Source organism: Notechis scutatus, chromosome 2 (assembly GCF_049901735.1).
Source record: "Notechis scutatus isolate UNSWTSFEM ecotype Mainland chromosome 2, rNotScu1.2, whole genome shotgun sequence".
Lineage (NCBI taxonomy): Eukaryota > Metazoa > Chordata > Lepidosauria > Squamata > Elapidae > Notechis > Notechis scutatus.
In genome coordinates this window covers 257,051,583-257,073,093 of record NC_142010.1, presented here as the reverse complement: position 1 = coordinate 257,073,093, position 21,511 = coordinate 257,051,583, and the positions used below count along the sequence as shown (strand labels likewise).

The following is a 21,511-nucleotide window of genomic DNA, read 5'->3' as shown; positions in this document are numbered from 1 at the left end:
TTGGTTAGTTTCCATCCATTGCTTCTTGTCCTGCCCTCAGGTGCTTTGGAGAATAGCTTGACTCCCTCTTCTTTATGGCAGCCCCTGAGATATTGGCACATATCTGACTCACATTTATGACGGTTGCAGTGTCCTGGGGGTCATGTGATCACCCTTTGGGACCTTCTGACAAGCAAAGTCAACGGGGAAGCCAGATTCACTTAACAACCATGTTACTAATTTCATAACGGCAGTGATTCACTTAACAACTGAGGCAAGAAAGGTCATAAAATAGAGCAAAACTCACTTAACAAATGTCTCACTTAGCAATGGAAATTTTGGGCTCATTTGCAGTCACAAGTCATGGTCTTACCTGTACTCCTATGGTTGTGTTTCCCAACTTTGGCAAATTGAAGGTGAGTGGACTTCAACTCCCAGAATTTTCAGCAGTGGCTATGCTGGCTCTGGAATTCTGGGACTTGAAGTCCATATATATCTGGGAATTGCCAAGGTTGGGAAACCCTGTTTTATGGGGAATGAATTCACTAAAGACTAGCAGTAGTTTTTCCTGTGTCGATGTGTGATTTGCCTATGAAAATACACACTGGATCCAAAGCCCAAAAATATTATGGCATATTCTGTGAAGGCATCAGCCTGAGCAATTGATCTTGTCATTTTCTGTTTTGGCTGCTCACAACAAATGTAGAGCCCACAGCCAATTTCCAAAGATGTCATGTTTATTTTAATGCAAGGTTGATTTGGCTTTGGTTTTATCACGCTGTCCTGATCTCTCCCACAGGAGGGGAAAAAAGAAAGAACAGAACAGAACTGAACTCCACATTTGGTAAATGCTATATACAATGATCCCCTTTTCTGGAGCTCTTCAAAACAGCGAATTACTTTGGTTTTTCGAGATACAAAAATATGTATTTAAAATCTGCATTTTATTACCAAATCAATGAAAAGGAAGTTATTAAGGCAAAAATAATAACATTCTCTACAACTCAAACTGCCTAAAGCAACCAGCATTCCTCTTTCCTCATAACTGAGTGAGGCAAAGCAACATGTGCTACCCACATCACATTATGAGCTGCACATTTTCCTCCTACAAACCGTCAGCTTAATTTCTAGTGATGTGGCAGTAATGCACTAAAATGTTTAATATCACCACCTAAAAAGTCAGTATTCGGAATGTCTGGTTAACTGGAGCCTGGGAAATCAATACGCATGGTTTGGAGTTTTCCTATTGAAAACAGTTGTTCTTATTTAAGGATAAAACTCTGCCATTTGGGGAGATAATGAAACTAATAAAATATCTCTAATGCCTTCTCACTGTATAAATTTTTTCCAAGGTTATGTGCGGCATAAATCTGAAGAGTTATTAAAAAATAAAATACTTCAAACTGTTTTATTAAAATAAATATTAAAAAAATCTTTATGTTCTTGAACTACTGCTCTTCAGTCAGCCAAGCCTAACTAATATGAAAATAATTTCTCTGGAGAATAAGCGAAAAATTTCAGAACAATCTGAAGACTCCACTTTCAAAAGACTGAATAACTGTGAAAAGCTATTTCTGAAAGGGGGTGCATCAGTTTCCAGTGACCGGCTCCGGTCATTAAGTTGTGCCTGACTCTTCGCAACCTCATGGACCAAGGATCTCCAACTTTGTGAACTTTAAGACTTGTGGACTTCAACTCCCAGAGATCTGAAGCTGGCTGAGGAATTCTGGGAGTTGAAGTCCACAAGTCTCAAAGTTGCCAAGGTTGGAGAGCCCAGCCATGGACGACAGCACGACAGGTTCCCATCCTCCTGTCTAACCATCTAATGCCACTCTATAAAGCCTTAGTAAGACTACACCTAGAGTACTGCATCCAGTTTTGATCACCACATTATAAAAAAGATGTTGAGACTCTAGAAAAAGTACAGAGAAGAGCAACCAGGATGAATAGGGGACTGGAGACTAAGGCATATGAAGAACTGTTACAGGAACTGGGCACGGCTAATCTAGTGAAGAGAAGGACCAGGGGAGACATGATAGCAGTCTTCCAATATTTGAAGGGCTGCCACAGAGAGGGGGGGATCAACCAGAGGTGGCATTCAGCAGGTTCTGACCAGTTCTGGAGAACCGGTAGCAGAAATTTTGAGTAGTTTGAAGAACCGGAAAATACCACCTCTGACTGGAGATTTTAGAGTATTATTTCTCTGCCACGCCCACCAAACCACGCCTACAGAACCGGTAGTAAAAAAAATTGAATCCCACCACTAGGATCAACCTATTTTCCAAGGCACCCGAAGGCCAGGCAAGGAATAATGGATGGAAACTGAGCAAAGAGAGATTTAACCTGGAAATAAGGAGAAACTTTCTGACAGTGAGAACAATCAACCCATGGAACAGAAGTTGCCCTCGGAAGTTGTGGGAGCGTCCTCACTTGATACCTTCAAGAAGAGATTGGACTGCCATTTGTCAGAAATGGTGTTGGGTCTCCTGCTTGGGTGGGAGGTTGGACTAGATGACCTATAAGGTCCCTTCCAACTCTGATTATCTGTTATCTGTTATCTCCTCCTCTTGTCATTGCCTTCTTTTTTTCCCTTCCATCTTTCCCAACATCAGTGTCTTTTCCAATGAGTCCTCTCTCTTCTCATTGGGTGGCCAAAGTATTTCATATTTTTTTCTTTGTTTCCACTTAGCCAAAGTTTACCTATAAAATTTTATTAAATTTTCATTCCCCTCCTTTTTAATCATAGTATAATACTCTCATTACAAATACTTTACATTCCAATATAATCCTTTCTGGTTTATCATATTCTCTATTTTCTCATATCCTTTATATCAGTGGCCCCCAACCTTTTTTGTGCCGCGGCCCGGTACCGGCATCACAAAATGATCCGCGGCCCGGTACCGCATCAGCACGCATGACAAGGCAAGGCGAGCCGAGCGACCGCCAGCCAGCCATCCCCGCTTCTCCCGTCACCTTCAACTCCTCCTTTGTACCTTTGTCGATGGGCTTCACTTCGGGACGGCTTCGGGACAGTCACTCGGCTCGCCTTGCCTTGGTGCTGAAAGAATCCTCGCGCCTTAGTTTCATTCGACCGCCGCCCCTTTGATGAAACTAAGGCGCGAGGATTCCTTCAGGACCAAACGCCGCTTTCCAACCGGAAAAGCTCACCCAGAAGCACTTTCTTGTCAAACAAGATGGCGGCGCCCAGCAAACCGGCGGCCCGGGAGGAAATGTTCCACGGACCGGTACCAGTCCGCGCCCGGTGGTTGGGGACCTCTGCTTTATATAATCAATTACCTTTTCTATTTCATGTCTAATATAATATGTGTACACTAAAAAGAAAGAAAAAAAAAGAGAAAATTAAGTTTTCTTTTTGTTTTCATTTAACCAACTTTAACCTATAAAGTACGGACTTTTATTGACAAGGTGATGTCTCTGCCTTTTAATATGCTGTCTCCTCCTAAATGTAAATGAACACAAACCTAAGAAAGGATTTCTCAAAATTCTCTGTACCACCCAGCCTAACTCTAAAACCCTCCTTTATCTCTGAGTGAGTTCGGAAATCCTTTACCATTCTAATTATCATGGCTTGCAGCTCCTAATCCAGGGGTCGGCAACCTGCGGCTCTGTAGCCACATGTGGCTCTTTCATCCCACTGCTGTGGCTCCCTGTCGCCAGTCAGCTCCACAATTGATAGGGCTTTCAGTCAGGATGGGTAGAGGAAAAAGGATGCCATGCTAGGAGGAGACTCTATGGTGGGGGAAACTGGACTTCTGGCTCCAAACGGGGGGCATCCAGTTAGGACCTTTGTGGCTGTTTGAGTGTTTAAGGTTGCCGACCCCTGGCCAAACCAGAATGAATGGTCCAAACCTGGAATGGATGCCATTTCTGGTTAGCAATCCATCATGTCATTTGAAAATGGCCAATACAATGTCCTGTATGTTCATATACTGTAGGTAGTCCTCAACTTACGAACACAATGGACCCCAAGATTTCTATTGCTGAGTAAGTCATTTGTAAAGTGAGTTTTGCCTTAGTTTATAACATTTCTTCCCACGGTTGTTAAGTGAACCTGGCTTCCCCATTGTCTTTATTTGTCAGAAGGTCCCAAAAGGAGATTGCATGACTCTGGGACACTGCAACCGTCATAAATGTGAGTCAGTTGTCAAGGATTTGAATTTGAATCACGTGACCATGGGGATGATGCAACAGTTGTGAAAAACGGTCCTATCTCCCTTTTTTAAGTGCCGTTGGGACTGAAGGGTCACTAAACAACTGTTGTTAAGTCGAGGACTACCTGTATTAAGTGGCTCCCGTGGCTTTATATATACCAACACGCTCTCAATATGGGAAATTTATTTGTTCCGTTTGTATACTGCCAATCCTTTATCTCAGTGTATATATTGTGTGTCTTCAGTTATTAAAATCTCAGAGTGAGAAAATACCAAAGTAATTGCAGTAACTCTTTTATTTTACAGCTTTACCCTTGATCCAACTAAACTGAATAATTACTATCCTGAATAAAACATCTTACTTGACTCCACTGTTGGCATATGTGCTGGTATCACTGCTCTTGGTATTCCTGGATGAAACTGTTTTAATCCTAGTGTCATCTAAGTTATCTCTGAGATCAAAACTTCCTTTATAAATGGCATACTTCAGAGGGTAGACTGGCAGTTAGAGACAATTCCATTGTTCTTTCGAGATGATTTTATTTAGTACAGTCATTCAGTACAGTCATTTAAAGATGCCTTAAAGTTACCGAATGGAAGGCATTTTTATGTTATTACAGTACTAATAACTAGTTAATGTTAGTTATTACTTTAGGATTAATCTCAAAAGATGGAGAGATTTTTTTTAACCACATGGTTGGTGGAATATGGCAGAGTTGGGAAATTCCCAGGCAGCTGAGATCCACCTGAAACTGTCAAGACACCACCATCAAAATACACTAAAATAATAGGAGGTCTGTGTTTGTGTGGAACATTTGGACCTAATCGCCACCACTCATGATCTAATAACATTTAACCTGGATTGTTGCAGATATTTCTACATCACTGCTTTTAAAACCAAAAATTGTGATTGGTTTAATATGATACCATCAAATATTGTTTTGGATTTAGACAGTATAATTTATTTCTTGCAAAATAATAAAAAAACTGTACCGGGGCGTATTTAACGATACAGGTAGTCCTTGACATACAACCATTCACTTAGTGACTGTTTAAAGTTACAGTGGCACTGAAAAAAGTGAGTTATGACTGTTTTTCACACTTACAACCGTTGCAGCATCCCAATGGTCATGTGATCAAAATTGTGTCCTTGTGGTCATGTGATCCCCTTTTGTGACCTTTTGACAAGCAAAGTCAATGGGGAAACCAGATTCACTTAACAACCGTGTTACAAACTTAACACCTGCAGTGATTCACTTAAATAGAAAATTCATAAAATGAGGCAAAACGCACTTAACATGCGTCTAGCTTTACAATGGAAAATTTGGGCTCAACTGTGGTTGTACGTCGAAGGCTACCTGTACTAAAATTTATATTGTTTTATGTCTGGGGTCCCCAGCCCCAGGGCTGTGGCCTGTTGGGAACCGGACTACGCAAGAGGCAGGGGAGCGGGAGAGCGCATGTAAAACTCCGTTTGCACAAACGGAGCTTCACAAGCGACTGTGCTCATCAGCTACAAGTAATCCTCAACTTACAACCACAATTGAGCCCAAAATGTATGTTAAGTGAGAAATTTGTTAAATGAGTTTTGCCTCATTTTACGACTTTTCTTGCCGTGTTTGTTAAGTGAATCACTACAGCTGTTAAATTAGTAACACGGTTGTTAAGTGAATCTGATTTCTTCATTGACTTTGCTTGTCAGAAGGTCACAAAATGTGATGACTTGACTCCGGGAGACTGCAACCATCATAAATGTGAGTCAGTTGTCAAGCATCCGAATGTAAATTATATGCTGCCATGGTCGTAAGTGTGAGAAAACGGTGATAAGTCACCTTTTTTTAGGGATGTTGTAACTTCAAATGGTCACTAAATGAACTGTTGTAAGTTGAGGACTACCTGTACTTGCATAGAACCATTCTCCCCCCACCCTACCTCGGCTGCTGTGAGTCCTCAGAGCTGGAAAAATTTGCGATTATCATTAATTTTGCACACCCAAGCTGGGTTTCTTCCAGAGGTATGGACTTCAACTCCCAGGATTCTCAGCAATGGCTATCCTGGCTGGAGAACGTTGGGTGTTGAAGTCCACATATCTTGAGGACACCAAGGTTAAGGAAAGCTGGTCAAACAAATCATATCTATAAAATACAATGTATTTGAACACTAAAGAAATATTGAAAGTTTCTTTTCTCTGTCAAACAACTGCAAAAACTAGTAGTATTTCCATGCATGTTAGGCATTACCACATTTCAGATAACATACGTAAGGTCTGGCAACAGTTCTGGACCAAATTCATAGTGGCTGACATATTTAAAAAATAAAAGAGAAATTCAAGATCTTAAATGTTTGGCAGGATATTGTATACAGCTTCACACATGCTGGAACCCAATGTTGAGAGGCCACCCATCTGAGCTATTGCTCTAACCTTTAACCTTCTAAACTCCTGATTCCAACGCCCTTCTAATGGAGTGCAATATGTCTAGTTAATGGATATATTAATATCCTACCAAAGCCAATTACTGAATCCAGACCAGATCTAACAAGGCTCAAACAATATTTAACTGCATGTCAACAAATAGTAGCCTAAAACATCAACTACATATGTTCCACACACAAACCAACTGTGATGACCCGGGGCATGGCACAAAGGCAACACAGTCAGATAATCAGTAGGAGTCCCTTTATTAGCTCCAACTTTGTCCCCAATGTCCTGGTTACCTTCTGGGCTGGAAAAAAAAAACTCTCCCAGGAACAGCCTTTTGGCTACAGAGAATCAAGACCAAAACGTGGTCAACAAAAATTGTAACTATAAGTCCAATCAAGGCAAAATGAGGTAATTAGTTGGGCAGGGCAGGAGCAATAATTCCAGACGTGAAAGTACAGTTGGGAAGACACCAGGAACGCAGATAAGCAAAGTCAACACAGCTCAACTAGCAGTAAGGTCAGTTTTGAAACACTTGCTGATGCTGATGACAAATATTAGGCTAAAAGATTTTGAACACTAATTTGTATTGGGATGGAATTGGATAATTTACCTCTGTGAAATAATCTGATGTTTTGTTTTGTTTTTTTTACAGATAAACAGCTGTATTTCCAACCTCTATTTCTTCAACTTGAAAAAGACTGACATGAATATGGGTGCATGTTTTAAACAGCAGTTTGAAAGACCTTGAAAGCAGCTCTGAAAATCATTGTTTGGAAGGTGGGATTATAGAGTGCTTTTAAAAGTTCAAAGGGTTTGACTGGAAGAGGCAGTGCCATGTAATATTTCCATTTTCCCTCTTATTTAAACAAAAAACTATGAAAAAGCAGTTTCGGTTCTAGCTTCATGATTGTTTTTGGAGATAGTTTAGACAGCAGCTATTTAGATTAAGCATTTCCTCCCATACTCTAACTTTCAGTTTTCATCCCTCTAACTCGGGGTCTTCAAACTTGACAGCTTTAAGACTTGTGGACTTCAACTCCCAAAATTTCTCCTCCAGTCATGTTAGCTCAGGAGAGTTGAAGTCTTAAACTTGCCAAGTTTGAAGCCCCTTGCTCAGTCTAACTTGTTTCTCTTAGTACGTTATGACATGAGATTGTTGTACATCTGTACCTAACATGTATGTTAAAAAGCTATTTTTTCACCTGGAGCTGCCTTGACCATTAGGGAAGGTGATACATTGATTTAATAAACATGAGCAAGGAATATCACTCCTGTCAAGAATCATCAAAAGAGCTTGGCCAAATTTTCTGACACTTTTTCATTTCTCTCAGTGACATGAATTGGCAGCTATTTGTTTATTTATTCATTCAATTTCCATAGCAGCTCAAGTTGACCAAGTGACTCTGGGTGGCTTACAATTCTAAAATTACAGAACAATTTAAACAATAAAATGGTAAAAACATCCAGAAAATAAATACAAACAGCAGCCGAGATCATTAATCAACTAAGAGTAGAGCCGAGGAAAGGGGCCCTTAACACATTCCGAGTCTCAGGCCCAGGTACCACCGCCAAGTTTTTAAAGCCTTTATAAAGGATAACAGGATTGGGGCAGTTCTGATCTTTGAGGGGAGAATATTCCACAGAGTAGGGGCTACTGTAGAAAAAGCCCATCTTCTAGGCCAGGGGTATCAAACTCAAGGCCTGTGGGACGGATCAGTTTTTACTGGCAGATCTGGCTCGCGGGGCCACCCTGGAAACAGTGAAGGACCGGCCCAGGATGCCTCTGCCAGGGAAATTGGAGCTCAGGAGGGCTGTGCGTGGCCCACCCGAGCTCCGTTTTCAGCTGCAACAGCCTCCTGCAGGCCTCTGCCAGGGAAAACGGAGTCCTCCCCAGCTCCGTTTTCCCTGGCAGAGCTCTTGAGCCATCACAGGTGCCCCCAACACAAGTGATGTCGAGCTGGCCATGAGCCCCCTCCCCTAGGTCAAATACAACCCTGATGCGGCCCTCAATGAAATCGAGTTTGACACCCCTGTTCTACTCCAATCAAAACTCTTTGGCTCAGGGGGTCTGCAAAATGCCTGATCTGCTCGATCAAATTGGATAAGTAGAGACTCTTGGAAAAGGACAGTCGCTTGGGTGGGAATGGGACAACTTGCCACGATCAACTCACCATAGCCAACTCGTCGCAGGACAACTCGCTGTGGGGCAATTTAACAATTCTATTTAATTATTTAAAATAAACAGAAATTATTTTAATTTTTGCCATTCACATTTCACTCTGTTCCTCCTTTCTTTAATGATTCTATTCCATCATTTCTTTCGTATTAGTGTAACTCTTGTTCCGCAGTGAGTTGTCCTGTGGCAAGATGGCTGTGGTGAGTTGGCTGTAGCGAATTGTCATAGACCTGCCTCGGGTACCCCAATCCCAAACCATGTAGCATCCCTATGATTGAGTGATCAAAATTCAGGTGCTGGGCAACTGGTTCATACTTATGACGGGTTGCAGTGTCCCAGGGTCCTGAGATCACCTTTTGTGACATTCTGATAAGCAAAGTCCATGGGGGAAGCCACATTCACTTAACAACCAGGTTACTAACTTATCAACTGCAGTGATTCACTTAAGAACTGCGGCAAGAATTGTTGTAAAATGCAGCAAAGCTCACTTAACAAATGTATCATTTAATGACATAAATTTTGGGTTCAATTGTGGTCGCAAGTTCGAGGACTATCCATAGTAGCATTATTATGTCTCTCTGCAGTTTGACCTGTTTGCCTTCAAACACACGGACATAAATAGGTACCTGGTCATTATTTTCAATTACACTATCAATCCTATTTTACTTTTTGATACCATAAGGGAAAAAAAGCATATTTTCATCTATTCGTTTCAGTTTGGCTGTTAACAGCTCATATCAGAATTCATATTTCATTCTCTTAAGACATGTAAGCTGGTAGAAACTCAAGGTCACAACAATCTGAAATGAAATTCTTTCTGAAGGAGAAAATTAACTGCAGCCCTCATTAGGCAGCTCAACTGCAGAAGGTTTCATTCTTAAGTTGTATGTTATAGCTCTTCCTGTTCACACATTTTCTTCCAAATAAGCAACAGATGTGAATTTTTTTCCTAGTGAGATCAGCTGCTTTGCATAAGGTATGAAAAGGAAGGTCCCTAACCTGCCATAGGAAATGAAATACCTTTTAAATATTGTTCTGCTTGGCCAAAATCTTGAAACCATCTTGAAAGGTTATTATCAGATCTTCCAAAATGTTCACTTCAAAGACAAATAATAAATAATAGTTTGTAGTAACTATATCAAGCTGTCCGTTTGCCTACATTATCTTTCACTTAGAACGCTCTCCAGGAGTGTTAGCCGCAACTGTAATTTTTTTTAATCCGGTTTATGAATTTTGATGTAAACACAAATTGGGTTTGTGGTTGATGAAGCAGCTTCACATTTCATAGTTTGATATTCTGAATTGGCAGCCTCATATACTTGTGAGTGGGTTAACCTAAATAAAACTAAAATCAAAATCACGATAACAGGCATTTAAAAATTAATTCACCCTTCTGTCATCAGACTAAGAAAAGAGCAAAGATTGGTATTCTGGTGAGATGAATTCCACCAATCCTGGAGAAAGAGAAAAATCCTTCTATATGTATGAGTAGATTTAGTTTCCGGCATCCAAGCCAAAATAATCTCCTTTTTCTCCTGTATTTTTATGCATCTTTGTGGGAAGAAAAGATGTATGCCCTGCATGGGGGCGTAATGAGTTTTTATCTCTGTCTAGGGTGACTCAGAATTAAAAAAGGGAGTCTGACAAGATACATATTACCCTCTTATCTGTTTAATTTATACAGTTATGATGGCAGGCAAGTGCTAAGCTTAGCTGGTAAGACTAAAAGTTAGGTATCCAGGCAATAAATTCTGAAGTAAGCATGACAAAGAATATAAAAAATTATTTTTCAAAACCTATTATTTTAAGCATATTGGTTTTCAATATTTTCTGGCAGGGGCTAGTGGGCTTAATTCTTTAACTTCTGTCTTAAATAACTGCTATTTTATGAGCACCTTCATCTACACCACATCATTTGCAAAGTAGGGATAACTTGGTATATAAAAAGACATTAGCGTAGTCTTAAATTCTGAAAACATAGAGCTGCATATAGTAAGTAGCATTATAGATTGAGATTGCAGAGTTATCCACTCTTATGTAAGGATAATTTAATAATTATTGTAAAGATGTCTAAGTTTGAAGACATAGCCATACAAGTCCCAGGGTCCTTGTTTATAGTTCATAACCAGGAACTGAACAAAAAGAAATACATTTATGCAACTCCATTAACAAAGTTAACGGTGAAATCTACTGGAATCAGAGGAAGATTTTCAAATTCACATTGCATTACTTCAAGCATTTAGGCAGGAGTTATACCAGGTACTAAAATATCTGGCAAATGTTGACTTATGCTCTCGCGCTCTCTTGTTACTCCATGCCTAAGTAGATTTTGAATGGAAAGTTCCATAGTTATTGTAGTTAAAAACAAAACAAAGCACCGGATTAAAATTGAGCTGAATGGAATTTCCTTCACCTAAATCCCAACAAATTTGCAGTCTCGTATAATCTAAAATTATCCTCGTTTTTCATCTTTGTCCAGAGTCTACTGACATGCTATGAATCAGAATAAAGTAACAGTATCAGAGTAACAGAATTGGAAGAGATTTTGGAGATCTTCTCATTCAACCCCGTTTGAGCAGGAGATCAGACATCATTCCAGACAAGTGGCTGTCCAGCTACTTCTTAAAAAAACCTCCAGTGATGGAGCACCCACAACTTCTGGAGTTAAGCCATTGCACTGGTTAATTTTTCTCATTGTTAGGGAATTTCTCCTTAGTTCTAGCTTCTCTCCTTGATCAGTTTCTATCCACTGTTTCTTGTCTTGCCTGCTGGTGCTTTGGTAAATTGGTGACTTCCTCTTCTTCTTTGTGGCAACCCCTCAAATATTGGAAGACTCTGGGCCACCTTAATAACATTATGGGCCCCTGGCAAAGCAGTGTCCTGGGGTCCCTATGACAACTACTCACAGGAATAAAAATGTAAATGGTGGATAAAATTAAACATATATTTGCATGTTAGTATTAATTAAAAAATGCAGTGAAATGTAATAAACATGTTGCTGTGTTTATATGATATAAGGTACAATGAGGGGTTAACATACACAGATTAGTATGGGGCCCCTATGCTCGTGGTGCCCATGGGCAAGTGCCCATCTGGTCCACTGCTATCATGTCTCCTTTAGTCCTTTTTTTTCACTCGACTAAACATACCCAGTTCCTGCAACCATTCTTCGTATGTTTTAGTCTCTATCAATTTCTATCTATAATCTATCTCTACCTCTCACTGCTTTTCTTCCCAGCAAACACTTTAAAGTCAGGTAATGTTATTTCATTATAATACATTCTTTGGGGACTGCCCAATTCAGACAAAGAACCAAAGGCCACGAATTAAACCTGTGTTGCATCATTACGCCAATGCTGTGACCTGCATACTTGCATCAAACTAGGGCTACTAATACATAAGAGGCACATTTAACTGATGATATCTTCACATATGTTGTCAATTTGATATCATTGCAGTTTGCTGTGAATGCCCCTGTAAAGAATTACAGCTATTCTCACAAGGTGCCAATTCTGTTATAATGGAGCATGAGCCAATTAAAGACTATTTTAGACAGTATTAAGGGGTTACCAACGCAGGAACTATCTTACTAATCTTCTATCATAAATCAGAAAAATCTCTTGAAATCAGACCAGGAAATAAAGCTAGGAAATAAGGTATCTGATTACAATCTTAAGCTGTCTAGAAGGAAACGATAGCTCCAGCTGATGAAAGCCACTAAGAGATCCAAGAAACCCAGTAGGAACACATTTTCTCCATTTACTCCTTTGCACAGATTATTCATTAAGGTGCTTGCTGCCCCAAGCCCAGGTACAAAGCAAAGATGGACAGAAATAATCAGTGTCATCCCCGAAACTGCTTGGAGATGAAAGATTTCATCATGGCTACCTCTCTTTCGGTACCATAACGAATATCCCTTAGGCTTAGGGCAAAAGATCATACTGAGATATTCTCTGCTACAGTTTAGCCAGTACAAACAAAATAGCAATAGCACTTAGACGTATATATCGCTTTACAGTGCTTTACAGCCCTCTCTAAGCAGTTCACAGAGTCAGCATCTTGCCCCCAATAATCTGGGTCCTCATTTTACCCACCTCAGAAGGATGGAAGGCTGTGTCAACCTTGAGCCTGGTGAGATTCGACCTGCCAAATTGCAGGCAGCCGGCAGTCAGAAGTAGCCTGCAGTACTGCATTCTAACCACTGCGCCATCATGGCTCATCATTTATCCAAAGATGTCTCATCATGTTTTCTTTCATAGTTGTGTATTCTTTCATAATCTAAGCCTCTTGTCAATTCATAAAATATTTCTATGGTCGTTTTCAAGTTGCCAACAGAAAGGGAGGGCAGGGGAGGGGAAGGGGTTTGAAAGAGCAGTGAGGCAGCTTGGAAATTGAAAGTGCATTCCAGATAGTTTTTCAGAGATAGTAATTAGGTGACTGAAATTTCTGCCCCGCAAAAAACTGGAGAACGTGATTGATGACTCTTGGCTATGGATGTGTCCCATTGGAGAATATAAATTATGATATACCCAGGGGGTAGGGGAAAGCAGGGTCAAGGGTGACAATGAATTATTGGCTACACCCAGGAAGTGCCGGACATGTTAACTCCCAATAAATCCTTTGAAGTTTTGTAAGTTTGGCTCGAGACTCATGATTTAAATGGGGTAAGTGCCAGAATCCTGACACCTCCCGTTCTATTAAAAAAAGATAGCAGTCAAGAAATTAAATAGCCTTGCATTACATCCATGCTAGGGGCATGAAGGCAATTTTAAAGTCATTCAAAGGTCCATGCTATCTATCAGCAATCCTGCACTATAAAGGCACAAGGGCCCCTTATTTTTCTCTCTACAGGTAGCCCTCAACTTACGACCACAACTGAGCCCAAAATTTCTGTTGTTAAGTGAGACGTTTGTGAAGTAAGTTTTGCCCCATTTTATGACCTTTCTTGCCACAGTTGCTAAGTGAATCACTGCAGTCGATAAAGTTAGTCACACGGTTGTTAAGTGAAACCGGTTTCCCCTTTGATTTTGCTTGGTTGCAAAAGGGGAATCCCATGACCGTGGGGCCCAGCAACGGTCGTAAGTATGAACCCGTGGCCAAGTGTCTGAATTTCGATCACATGGTCGTGGGAAATGCTGCAAAAGTGTGAAAAATGGTCATGAGTTCACTTTTTTTCAGCGCCGTTGTAACTTTGGTCACTAAATGAGCCATTGTAAAGACGAGGATGACCCATGTTCCGATATTTCTCAACCTTGGTGACTTTAAGATGCATGGACTTCTTCCCCAGCCGGCCTTCCTGCCTCATACGTTGAGAAACACTGCTCTATTGAGATGCCAGGCAGAAACGATGCCTTCAGCCTGTGGTTTTTCTGAGAAAACGTAATACGGCACTCTACAAAACTATATAAACACGAGAAAGACTTGCTACAGAAGTGGCAATGCTAAGAGAAACAAATACAGATTTTAGAGCTCAGAGTAAGCCAAGTGGGAACAAACATCCTGAAGAGATTTCTAGAGACTAAGCAAATACACTCGCAGAGCCCAGTGGAAGGCAGCAGGGACTGGCTGATTTCCTGCATTGTGATATAATGTAATTTTTGCACAATTTTAGTTAGCACGATGTATGTATTGTGGTTTGTAAACTCTGCCTTTCTAGCTTTAATGCAATGGAGGGTAGCCAACCACAACACCTGTTCAACAAAGCACAGTTGAAATACTTTACTTTTACTTTACTTTATTGTCATTGCACCTCGTACAACAAAATCAAACACCATATCTTCAGTGCACATCATGACCATGACCATAAAAATAAACACAAACACACAACCTTCACCCATTGAACTGGAAACCCCTGACACCGCACCATACAGCAGAATTCAAAAGAGCTACCGCCCTGGGATAGAAGCTGTTTTTCAGCCTATTTGTCCTTGTTTTTATTATCCTGTACCATCTGCTAGATGGTAAAAGTTCAAAAAAGGGGTTCCCAGGATGAGATGGATCTTTGAGAATGTTTTGAACTTTCTTAAGGCAGCGGGAGTTATAAAGCTCTTCTAAAGAGGGGAGAAGGCAACCAATGATCTTCTGGGCAATGACTTTAACCCTCTGGAGTGCTTTCCTATCTACCCCTGTGCAATTGGCAAACCATACAGAGGTGCAGTATGTTAAAATGCTCTCTATGGTGCAGTGGTAGAAGGTCACCAGCAGTTTTTCATTCAGTTGTTGTTTCCTGAGAAGTCTCAGGTAGTATAATCTCTGCTGGGCCCTTTTGACCAGGGCTGCAATGTGGGTACCCCAGATAAAGGTAATCCTTGATTGACGAATGGTTGCTTAGCGACTGCCTGAATTTAGGATGGACTTCCCTGGGAATATTTATGGCCTGGATTTACAGGTTACAATGATTGACATTCCCCCAGTCATGTGACCGCTCTTTAGACACCTGGCAAATGGCTATTTGCCGCATCCTGTGGTCATGTGACTGTGTTTTACGATGTTTTTGCCGAAAAAGAGCATTGAGTTCCGGTTTTCGGAAAAAACCTCGCCCATTGGTTCATTTAACAACTGCTCCAAAATTTTAGATTTTAACATTTGGTGGATCATGTAGATCAGGGGTCTCCAACCTTGGCAACTTTAAGCCTGGAGGACTTCAACTCCCAGAATTCTCCAGCCAGCTTTGCCACGGTTGGAGATCCCTGATGTAGGTGACCCAGTTTAGGATCATCATGAATTATGACTATGACGGGCAGGCCGTAACTCGAGGACTCCTCATGTAGTTGGTGAACCCAATTGGTTTTTCAAGAGTATCCTAAGTTTCAGCCCACAATGTTTATTTTTCAAGAGTATTCTAACTACCAGCCTATACTAAAATGCTACCACTGCTCCAAGGAAAAGCTCTTTCCTGAGAGAGCATATTGTTGGAGGGTTTGCTTGGTTGAAAAACAAAGGTCTCCAAACTTGACAAACGTTAAGATTTGTGGACTTCAATTCCCAGAATTCCCCAGCCAGCATTTGGAGATTGGAGTAAGGAGACTCCTGGTTTAAAGCAAGGAACAGGATTCATCTGTAAGGAGAAGTCTAGTCACACGTGTGGTAGGGAAACAATGGCCTGAAAGCATTTGCTTCTGTAACTGGCAAGGCTTAATAAACAGGACAAAAGTTAAGAATGAAAGACAGCCAAGTGGTCAAAGGCGGGGGGAGAAGGGAGGAGGGGAACGGAGGGAGGGAGGGAAAGAGAGGGAGAGAGAGAGAGAGAGAGAGAGAGAGAGAGAAGGTTGACAGCAAGATCTGGGATGCAAGCATTTAAAATTTCTACAATATGCAAATAGATCTGTGTGTTTTGTTTATTCATTAGTATATTGCTCTTGCTGCAGGAGGACAGCTATTTATTTATTTATTTGTTAGATTTATTTGCCCCTGTTCTCGCCATGGGGCTACTTTGAGCAGCTGACGACAATAAAGTGGGGGGAAATGACAACAAATAGCACTTAGCAATAGCACTTAGACTTATATACTGCTTTACAGTGCTTTTACAGCCCTCTCTTAAGCAGCTTTACAGAGTCAGCCTCTTGCCCCCAACAATCCAGGTCCTCATTTGACCCACCTCGGAAGGATGGAAGGCTGAGTCAACCTTGAGCCTGGTGAGATTCGACCTGCCAAATTGCAGGCAGCCTGCAGTACTGCACTCTAACCACTGCACCACCGTGGCTCATGTAAATGTAACAATAGCAAAGGAATAAAATAATAAAAACAACCAATGGAAGCACAATAATATGAAATTTTAAAAAGAGGGTGGGAGTGGGAGCAGAAAGCACAGGGAGCTGATGTGGGGTCAGCTAATTAATCCAGTAGCCACCTCCAATGATGTACTCCCTTATTGGGTCCCTGTATAGGAGATGGCTAGGCTGAGCCCGAGGGAGGGGTCAAATGCGTCATCAGTCTCAAGTCCCTTTGCGTCCACAAGAGCTGTAAGACCAGCCAACCTTAAATTCCCTTGACTCTTATCTATTGTCAACTCGCTTTGACCGTTTAGTAGTTCAGATTCTTGTAGAGAGCTTTAGCATTTAATAAACTACATATTCGGATAAACCGCCTGGAGTCCTGATTTCCTTCTCTTGAAAGTCCCTAGGCCAACATACAGAGCCAGGTCTCCAAGTCCTTGAGGAAGGATTGAAAGGTGGGGGCAAACTTCACCCAGGAGGGGAGCAGGATGGATAGGATATATTACCTACCTTTTTTTTTTTTTTGCAAATGATTTTTTATTGTTTTCCACCAGTACAAATCATATTTACATTTTCAACAGCATTTTGCATCAACATACAATTTTATCATATATTTTCTATCATCTATTCATATACCTCACCAATAATTATCCTTACGTGTTTGTTATTAATATCAATCTTTATCTATTTTACATATCTATATATCATTTTCTTAAGGATTCTTCTATGTAATCTTTGCTTTTCATTCCTTGTCTCTATTTTCTAACCATTCGTGCCATCTATGCCAAATTGAATAATAATCAGATTCTTCTTTTTCCTTCATTTTTAATGTAAGCATATCCATTTCTGCACAATCTGTTATTTTTTGTAAGATTAATTCTTCTGCTGGAACATGAGGCCCTTTCCACATTTGCGCATAAGCTATTCTAGTTGCTGTTAGAATATGTAAGATTATGTATTTTATCTTTTTCGGATATTGGTCTTTGATTATCTCCAATAGATAGAGTTCCGGTCTGAGTTCAACTTGATATCCCGCAATTCCTTGTATCCAATCTTTGATTTTGGTCCAATCTATCTATCTTTTTTTTAACTGTGTAGGTGAAATTTCCTAGATCAAGGACGCAGTGATATTCAAGCAATGGACTAAGGAACTCTGAATTTTGGGGATTCCATGTTAAGAAGATGAATTGTTCAGGCAAGTTGTATTAATTTCTCCGAGTTGTGAGTCACACGGACACCCCTGTATTGGCACACGGCAACAGTTGCACCATGCAGGTCTAGTGAGGAATTTAATATGCACAAAATAATTGTGGACACCGCCTGGGTTCCCAAAGCAGATTTACAGGGATGGATTTCCTTGGCTGGCAAATCACGTAAAGAAAATTCCTCAAAAACAACTGAATTTTTAAATATTGAGAAGGGACATCACGCAGCTTCATCAATTCACATAAAATACTTCATATAATCACAAATAACTGCTATCGTAGAACCCTTGTTTCATAGGCATCTATAACAATCACACTTATTTCATGTAACTCAATAATATATTCATTTATTCAATACTGACTAAGCATCTCTTTTTCCTAACACGTTACCCCTTCCTTGCTTTTTCTCAGAGTAAGCAATATTAATGTTTGCCATCCATACCATCCGTAAACATTTACTCTAGACGCCGTGAAGCTGAACAGAACTTCAGGGTCAATATTTAAATTTAGGGATTGGAGTCTCTTTCCTGCAGTACTGAAAACAAAACTTAGTGGAATTATTCTGTACAAGACTTGCATTTACCTGATGATTCTCTGCGCGGCATACTGATGAAGGGAGCGGAACTGTGCGGACATGTTGGCTAGAGCTGCCAGGCAATTTGTATGAAGGTATTTGTCCTGTTGAAGATGAGATGGGGGGAAAAACACACACACACACACATCAGATTATCCTTCCTGTACACTGCAAGGCCTGTCAAAAGGAAATAATTTGCTAGTCTTTTCTGTTTACTGGAGGCAGAGTTGCAATAAAAACAAGGCAAGGCTGTGTGTTCTGATTTGAGGGCCCAGCCTCATTGATAGCTTAAGTCATCCTAGCTCAATAGGCTAATTGTCTTTTATGGAGGAGTTGCTAAGTTCATTAGTGCTGATCAAAATTTAAAAGTAAAGTAGCTCTTCTTATATTTCAAGATTTAATTGTTTACTTTATTTGGAAATGAGCTTACCTCCCCCGAAAAATGTAGGCTTATATTTCCCATATTACTTACAAACTGATACACAATATTCCACATAAAAGAGGTTCACTTAAACTAGTAATATAGAAGTCACTTTCTGAAACATAAAATCCCATATAGAATACTATTCCATAAACTTCCCACCACAATGCCATCAGGTTTACTGTTCATCATGCCCCTGGTGGAGACTGACTCTGAGGGAGAGGAGGAACAGCCGACAGGGAGTGGAAGTGTGGCTCAGGAGGTTGTGGAGGAGGCTGGGGAAGGGCAGAGGCCGTCTGAGCAGTCAGAGGAGGACCCAGGCCCATCCCCTATCCATCCTAGGGCACGTAGGGAGGAGAGGATAAGGGAGAGACGTGGTCTACTCGGGAGGAGAGGGCCTTGATCCTCTTCATGGGCTGCAGCTGTGACAACTGAATAAGGGTACAGACCTGCGAACGGGCGAACGCTGGAAACAAAGCCTGGAAATATCTCTAGTTTATGGTTCCTCTCTTTAAGTTTAGCATCCTTCCCAGTGTGTGTTATCTATGGATGTCCTCCAGCCCTTATCTTGCCTGGTTTGTGTTGCTTTTTTCCTTCTTCATGTAACTGTGTGAGAGTTTTTTTTGTCTTCTGTCAAAGATATTCGGAGCTTGGAAGCAAAGTGAAGGAATAAAAGGGGCTTCACCTGTTTTCTGTGACTGTGTTTGTTTTGTATCCCACCCTGGGTCATCACACTGTTGTACAGGTAGCTGTCAACTTACTACTGTAATGGAGCCTGCTTATTCTGCTTGTAAGTTGTGACAGCCGTAAATCGAGCTGCCCACGTGATTGGCACAATTTTATCATCCATTTTTGATGTCATTTAGTGAACCAATGGTTTGTTATGGGCTGGTTTTGCCCAAAACCAAAAGTAGGAGTCCTGATTAGAATGCAGTATTGCAGACTTAATCTTCTGATTGCCAGCAGTTCGATCCTGACTGGCTCAAGGTTGACTCAGCCTTCCATCCTTCCGAGGTGGGTAAAATGAGGAGCCAGACTGTTGGGGGCAATAAGTTGACTTTGTAAACCGCTTAGAGAGGGCTGGAAAGCACTGTGAAGTGGGATATAAGTCTAAGTGCTATTGCTAAATGTCATTTTTTTAAATAAAACCATCATAAAACGCGATCACATGACCAGGGACACTGCAAAGATTGTAAATGTGGGCCATTTGCCAAGTGTACAAACTGCAGTCAGGTGACTGCGGGTTGGGTGGGAGGGCAGCCATCGGAAATTTGAATTTGGATCATAGGTACCCTCCCCCCACAAATGTCTGTCATAGCATTGAATGGTCATGATCAATTGTTTGTCAAAAGTCTACCTGCATAGCATTATAAAGATGACATCGATAAAATTATGCCAGCTCTGTTTCCAAGGGATAAAATATATTTTATCTTTAATAATAGCCTGATGACAACTGGAAGTGGCTCAAACAAATACCTCCGTAATTCACTGAATTCTAAATAGTAGTAGTAGTAGTAGTAGTAGTAGTAATAGTAGTAGTAGTAAGCAATAGCAATCACACACTTATATACCGCTTCACAGTGCTTTACAGCTGTCTCTTTCAGAGTCAACATATCGCCCCCAACAATCCAGATCCTCATTTTACCCACCTCAGAAGGCTGGCAGGCTGAGTCAACCTTGAAGCCAGTTAGGATGGAACCTCTTGGCAGTCGGCAGAATTAGCCTGCAATACTGCATTCTAACCACTGCGCCACCACAGCTCCTCACTGAGGTACAGCTCAATCAGACTTAGAATCGTAAGGCTGGGAGGGACCACAGAGCTCTTCTAGTCCAATCCCCTGATCAAGCCAGGAGGCCTTAGACCAGCCCAGTCAGTGGTTGTCCAGTTTACTCTGTTAATGGCCGCACGGAAGCCTCCAGAAAAAGGAAGCGAATCCTCATAATCTGGTAAAAGATTCCGATTGTGTTTATTATAGCCCCTCGCAATAAAAGTAGTTTTGGCCTTTGCCATGGAGTTGATTTCTCGGTCTGGTCTCCCCTAATGGGACTGACAATCGTTCAGATGACAAACCTTTACTTTAGCCATTATTTATTACTTTGCAGCAAAGACAGGAGTATGGCTCCTCACCAGACAGCACAACCCACTCTGCATGTTGCAGGCCTAGTTGTGTAAGATAGCTTTGTCGTATTTGATGAGAAAGGATAAAAATAAGTTGCTAAAGTTTGAGCATTTGTATTTTTTTTACTTCTTGATCAACTCTGGTGTTTTGGTTACTAACCCCATATTTTCTTCTTCATTTTAATTTATTTCAACTCGCTGGAGCAGGGGTGGGGAACTATGGTCCCTTAATGAGCTATGGACTTCAACTCCCAGAATTTCTGAGCCAACTGGCTTGTGAATTCTAGGAGTTGAAGTCCATAGGTCATAAAGCGGCCACCCCCTGCTCTAGAGTAATACAACACTGGGGTTTCATTTGAGATCTCTTTCTCTCTTAGTTCTTCAAAAAAAAAAGAGAAAATTCCGCAGGCTTTTACTGTTTCGTGAAGGAATGCAGTATTAGCTTTTGTTAGGAACTTTGGTTGCCACTGCAGAAAATGAAATATCTATTCTACTTGACATAAATCTCAGCTACAAAACTTACCCTCGTCCTTGTCATATTGTACTGAATGGTCCTTATTACGACAAGAATCAGAAGACTCCCCAGTGAAATTTCTGTTAGCACCCGTTCTGAGTACCAAGTAATATTTTTCAATATCTGGAAAGAGAGAGAAGAAACACAGCGTATTAACCTTATCAAGCGAACGTCATGCTCTCAATTCAGATTCTATTTCCCAAAGTAGAGAAAT

General features: G+C 40.9%; 1 protein-coding gene across 11 annotated transcripts in view; it reads right to left on the bottom strand.

Annotated features, from left to right (window-relative positions):
* DYM (dymeclin) overlaps positions 1-21,511 on the bottom strand; it is a 250,890-nt gene that overhangs the window by 108,219 nt on the left and 121,160 nt on the right. For all 11 annotated transcript variants that reach the window (XM_087958660.1, XM_087958661.1, XM_087958655.1 and 8 more), the window contains exons 13-14: positions 21,307-21,420; positions 18,253-18,347 (exon numbers count right to left, since the gene is read on the bottom strand). In XM_087958660.1, coding sequence (XP_087814786.1) covers positions 18,253-18,347; positions 21,307-21,420 — 209 coding nt within the window. The remainder of the gene's footprint in view (positions 1-18,252; positions 18,348-21,306; positions 21,421-21,511) is intronic.